The 6439-nt window shown below is 32.1% G+C and overlaps 1 protein-coding gene across 1 annotated transcript; it reads left to right on the forward strand.

The window, feature by feature from the left end:
* The first annotated feature begins 354 nt into the window (after nucleotides 1-354).
* LOC101223206 (F-box/kelch-repeat protein SKIP30) lies at nucleotides 355-2817 on the forward strand. Its single transcript, XM_004146927.3, has 2 exons — nucleotides 355-537; nucleotides 1487-2817. Exon 2 carries the CDS (start codon nucleotides 1534-1536, stop codon nucleotides 2575-2577), a length of 1044 nt encoding a protein of 347 aa, XP_004146975.1. The 5' UTR covers nucleotides 355-537; nucleotides 1487-1533; the 3' UTR covers nucleotides 2578-2817.
* The last annotated feature ends 3622 nt before the right edge of the window (nucleotides 2818-6439 follow it).

Below are 6439 nucleotides of genomic sequence, written 5' to 3' on the forward strand. Positions count from 1 at the left end.
GTTGAACAATTGAATCATTCATGCTAAAATGACAAACATATTCTATTAGTGAACAACTATAAACTTTAGGAATAATCCAATTTTAGCGATTATTAATAACGTACTCATCATCATTATTGCAACGATCTTTCAAAAGTTTAGAATAACCTCAACAGAAGTATTCGATTACTCCTCATTTGAAGCAAGACAATATTGACTAGATGAATAACTCTTTCCTATAACATTTAGTAATCACTACTTTAGTCGATAATGTACTATTAATTCTTGTAAGTGTAATTCACCATTTTTGGATTCAAGAGAAAAGAATCAATAGTGATGTTCCAAATTCTATAATTCAACATCACTCGAGAGCAAGCAGACTCACTGTAGGAATCTCACGAGTTCGACTAAAGCTATTTTTTGTTTAACCTAAATAATCCAAATCAACAACCAACTACAGCCTCATATATCTGGGAAGGGGCGTATCTCGAAACGTGTCTCACCGAAAGAGCTGGATAGACTCCACAATTCTTTCAGCTTCCTTGGTTTTGTTCCGAGGTGAAATCAAATCCTCCTGTTTCTCTATCATTCACCCAATTTAGAGTTGTCTAGTCATTTTTAATTCCATGTTGTTTATCACCAATTTCATGGAATGTTCACTTAACCTGCGAATCTGTAATTGCTTACAAATCCTATTTCGGGTTTGATGGCCTGAATAAGTTATTGGGGTTTTCGTTTGTACTGCTTATATCCTATTTCTTTTGTTTGAATATTGGAAATTACTGAAATTTTCCGGGATTGTCTGATAAAACATTAGATAAACCTTGAGTTTAAGGTAAATTATTGCAAAACATGTACTCAGATTCAAGAAAAGGGATTTCTAATTTTATATACTTGTTGAACTTAATAGTTGTACAGGACGTGCTTCTCAAAACCCATAGCAGATTTTACCCAGATTTGATTGTTGCATTATGCATTTTTTAGTGTGGAAGAGTTGGTTGAAATGTGCTTGTATTTTGTTGGCTAAATTCTCCGAGTGAAGTTGGGAAAATCCTTATGAAACAAAGGCTTCATTTATCAAAACTTTGATACTTTTCTGAGATTAAAAATTAAGTTTTGCATTTTTGGAAATTTGTCTCTTGCAGATATAAAAATGGCTATTACCTAGAGACACAACCAATAGAACGTGCTTCTAATCCATTTATTTTCATTATAAAATTTATTCTTTAACCGCAGCCAGCAAAAACAGTTTCATTGATCCCTCTGCTTCTTTATCAATATCGTGTATGAAGCTCTTTCATTCTTTCTCTAATGTTTCAAAACTAGAGGAAGGTATTGGTTTAGTTTTAATTTTCTCATTTTTTTTCTCTTATCCTAGTTTAATTTTGTTGGATTGGAGTCCCTTATTGTATGCCCCTGTACATCATTTCATTTCTCTCAATAAAAGTTCGGTTTCGAAGGAGAGGAAAAACTATCTTGGGTTCATATGGATTTCTTGATGTTTCAGCTAGGTGGCTTTCTAAGTAAAGACTAATTCAATAAGAAAGGGAAGTCATGTCTGGCTTGATTGAAGGACTCCCTGATGCAATTTCTCTTAGATGCCTTGCTTATATCCCATATTATCTCCACCCCAAATTGGAACTCGTTTCTCGCTCGTGGAAAGCTGCTATTCGTAGCGTTGAACTGTTTAGAGCTCGACAGGAAGTTGGTTTTTCGGAGGATTTTCTATGTGTATGCTCTTACCATCCAAATAATACATGGCAACTTTATGACCCTCTTCCGAACCGTTGGATGACCCTCCCTGAACTTCCCTCAAAAAGAATGCATCTTGGGAATTTTTGCGCTGTCTCCACTTCTCAAAAGCTATTTGTTCTTGGTGGTCGCAGCGATGCTGTTGATCCAGTGACCGGTGACCGTGACGACAACTTTTCAACCAATGAGGTCTGGTCCTTTGACCCCATAACTCGAACGTGGTCTATGCGAGCACCAATGCTCGTGCCACGTGCCATGTTTGCCTGCTGTGTTGTGGATGGAAAAATTATAGTTGCCGGTGGCTTCACCAGCAAATCAAAATCAACTTCTAAAGCAGAAATGTATGACTCTGAGAAGGATGTTTGGACTCCATTACCTGATCTACTTCAAACCCATGATTCAACCTGCATTGGATTGGTGGTTAGAGGAAAAATGCACATTGTGTACAATAAAGTGTCCACAGTGCAAGTTCTTGACAGTTCGGAAATGAAATGGAGAGTCGAGGATTACGGTTGGGTTCTTGGTCTGAAGGCTGTTGTTGGAGATTCACTCTATGTCATGAACCCACTAGAAGGAGTTGTCTTCAAGCAGTATGGACGAACCTGGAAAGTTATTGCTTTGGCAACTCAGTTTGCCCAACGGATCGGGATGGCGGTGGTTGGTTTTAGAGGCGACTTGTACGCAATTGGAGGTGGAATTCACCCAAACCGTACGGGTGGAGACCTTACAAAACTATCTGATGTGCATGTTCTTAACCTGAGGGATGAGGAACCAACTTGGCGTTGTGCTGCTCAAATGAGTCGATGCCAAGGAACTGTTCTTGGGTGCACAGAGTTGAGAATATAGGATTTGCTTGTTGCCTTCTTTCCTGTCCCTCCCACAATCAAAGAAAATAATTCAAATTTTTACATTGTAAATTTATAATTAGGTTAATTTACATTTTGTGGTGCATCTAAAGTATCTAGTTGGTCGATAAATTTAAATTTGGTATCTAATTCATCTTGAACTTTGAGATGTGTGTTTGAGATGATATTGAACTTTAAAAGCTTTTTTCACTTCTTGAAAATTGAAGTTTGTCTTTGAAAATGTGTCTAATATGGTAATGTTTTTTTAGTGTTTGAGCTTGTAAAAAAGTTGGTCATCAATCGTTGATAACAAATTATCAAATTATCGTTGGAAATGGTGGTTAGTGGTAAACTTCGGATCTCTTGTCCACAAAAACATACAGATGTCAGTGTCTGACATATATAGTGTCTGACATATATATTTACACCATGATTTTTTACTTAAATCTAAAAATAGTATCTTATTTTGTTAGTTTTTTTTTTTAAATATTTTCATTCAATAATTAAATTAACTTAACTTTTTAATAAATCGTTGTTAAAATTTAAATATTATTAATTAATTTTTAAACAAATAGAAAAAAATTCCTTCTAGGGACATGATCTCCAACTCTGACTCTCCAAAATAGGAAATGGAGCAAGGATTTGGAGTGTCACCCGCTCCACCCCAACCCCGTTGCCAACTCTTTGATTAACTCAACGATTACCGTTGCCAACCTTTAATCACCATTTGTTAGTTATCAAAATCAATAATTGGCCAACTTTTTAATAAAAAGAAATTTTAAAAACAAATGTAAAAATAAAAGAATAAAAAATATACTTATTCTAATTAATTGGTTAAATATTTTTAAATATAAAATATAATTAAGTAATTTTAAAATTACTTTTGTAACATTCAAAATCATTTTTAAAAGTTTGTAACCAAACAAAAGTTAATTTTACAAAATTGAGTGTACGTAGTTTTTTTCTTCTAAAATCAGTACTCCAATCTCAAACACACCCTACACTTGTCATTGGTACGGCATTTATAACTTTTAAATGTGCTAACTTTTCAATAAATGATCTAAAAATTATAATTAGTTAACTTTTTTTGTAGTTTTTATTACTCTTAAAATTTATTTTAGATTTCTATCACAATTATTTTTAACTTAGTTAACAAATAAGGTAGAAGTTAGTATTTAGTAGAAAAACAGCGTTAAAAGTGTAAGTTAGATTAAAACAAAACTCAAATCTTGAAAGTACAATTATAACACTTTTATAATTTAGAGACTAATGCTATACTTAGAATCATTCTTAAGAGACTTTAACTCCTAATATATTTCAAATGAATTTGATTGTTTGTTACTACATGGAAGATAAATATTTTAAAATCTTAAGGGGTTGTTTGCCCCCTAGATTAGAGAGAAGTGAACCCACTCCATGTTTAGCCGATTAGAATTTTCCTAATCCTATCGATAATATTTGTTTTCATCCCCTTTCTCCTCTTCCTCACACCCCCTCTCTCACAAAGCTCATAATAGTTACCGAGTAAAACTAGAAGGCCAAGCTAAAGCAGGAATTCCAATAGTAGCTACTACAAAAAGGAAACGACGTTGATAAAAGTTGCACCCAAGATACAGACTATTATAATCTCCAAACTATTATAGTCCTCAAGCTATTATAAGTCATTCCTCACTCCAAAGCTATCTAAATGATTTCAAATCATGTTTCTACTCAAAAATAACTTTTATGGCTAAAATGTTTGCATGATTTCATATAATTAAAAAATAAATTACTTAAGTCATTTTCTAGTTTTCAATTAACACGTCATACATACAAATTTTACGTGGGCAAATTTTTAACTATCTTTCTTCTTTTTTAATTACCAACATTTTAAAATAATTTATTTCAAATAATTCTCCTTTCAAACAAAGTAGTTAATTTAAAACCATTTCTTCAACTTCCTTTGAATCTGAACAAAGGAAAATAATTTGAAATCAAAATGAAAATTTAATAATTAAGAATGTAATATTTTGAATCTTACAAAAATCGGAAGAAAAAAAAAAAGTTGAGTTGCAATGAGTAGATTGGTAAATGTGGATTTCGGCGTCATATTTAACGATCTTTCTTTTGGTAGTCTTTTGTTCTTTTGTTTTATTGTATATTTTTACAGGTAAGATTACAATTTTAATTTCTTAAATTGTAATTTGTATAATTTAATTACTTCCATCCTCAACTTTGATATTTGATTATGTTGTTACACATCAAAATTCAAACTTTTATTCAATATATCAATTTATTTCAAAAAAAACAATAGCCAAAGGTTATCTTCTAAATCAAAAGTTTGTTTGAATAGCAAATTTTATTTATTTTATGTTAAACATGACATGATCTTGTTCCTTATATAGAAATGTTGTTTTGTAAATAAAAATGATACTAGGCCACTTTACACCAAGTGAAGTAATCCATCAATGCTAAATTTTAAAAGTCGGCCCTATATAATTACTTTTGTTGCTTTACGTGAGTTTCGTGATCGTAACAAGTTATATGCTCATCTCAAAATTTGTAATATAATTGAGGAATGTAGGGTGTTCAATGTAATTATATTGAAAATCACATGAAACTCATTATCTTTATCATTGTTGTTATCCTCAAGTCATAAAGCAATGACAATGGTAACAATAAAATATGACAAATTCGTAATTTAATTTTTAGATAGTCAAACAATATTTGGTCTATTAGGATTCATCCATGTCCATAAAATCTCATTTCAATCACACTAATTTTCATCCATTTCTGGCAAAAGTTGTTCGAATATTTGTTTAAAATTTTATGACAAAACCGTATACGAAACGTACATACCCTAAAAGAAGGATGTATTTATATGGTATTTGCAAAGTTAATCGAAAAAGGTGGAATTGCTTTATACGGTTCACGCATGTTGATCATCGTCTTTCCTTGAATGAAAATTTCACGAAATAACTCGATAATAAAAAAAAAATTCATGACCGATTCATTCTTAAATACTTTATTGCTATGTGAAATACCACATTTATCCTTGATTTTAAAAAGTGATTCCTATCTTAGTTGTTCCCCTTCTTTTTATTATTTTTGTTGTGATCGTATCTCTTCTTCTTTTATTGTCTCTTTTATTCGTTATTCATTCCAACTTTTCGCCACCATTTTGATGACCTTTTATATGCATGTTCCATTATCCTAGTGTCATGAAAGTATGTTGCATTTATCCTCTAATACATGTTCATTTATTCGTCCCACTAAGCAGGAGTCTAGAGTTTGTTGAGTTCGTCAAGGTGTATCGTCTAACTTTTCTTGAATGATCACCCAACTGTTATTAAACGATCATCAATAATTTATTAAGTGATCCTCCACATTTTACGACTAAGCAATCTCCTACATTTTACTACAAAATCTCTCACATTTTACCACGTGATATCCCATAGTTTATCGAGTGAGCTCCTACGATGTTCGATTTATGAAACAATTAATCATTTACAAACCTTTGTACGATTTTGTGGAGAAGGGGATATTTCGAAAACAATTATGTTTGAGGTCATATGAAAGGTCAAATGTCATAAATGATATAACATATAGTGAATTAGTGAGTATCTTGCACCAACGATTGAATATCAATCCACCATGTTTGATATACAAGAAAACATGCAAACAGACACCAATGACACTTTGTACATGTTCATCAAAGCTACACGATATGTAATGGAAAACTTAGGAGATTATGTAATCAACTGTGGGGAGGTTGTTCAATGAATTTTGGAAGATACCTCAGTAAAGTAGTAAAGTGTGGAAGACCATGTAGTAAAATGTGAGAGGTGACTTAATAGATATAGACAATCGTTTAATAAAAGTTG

Source organism: Cucumis sativus, chromosome 7 (assembly GCF_000004075.3).
Source record: "Cucumis sativus cultivar 9930 chromosome 7, Cucumber_9930_V3, whole genome shotgun sequence".
NCBI lineage: Eukaryota > Viridiplantae > Streptophyta > Magnoliopsida > Cucurbitales > Cucurbitaceae > Cucumis > Cucumis sativus.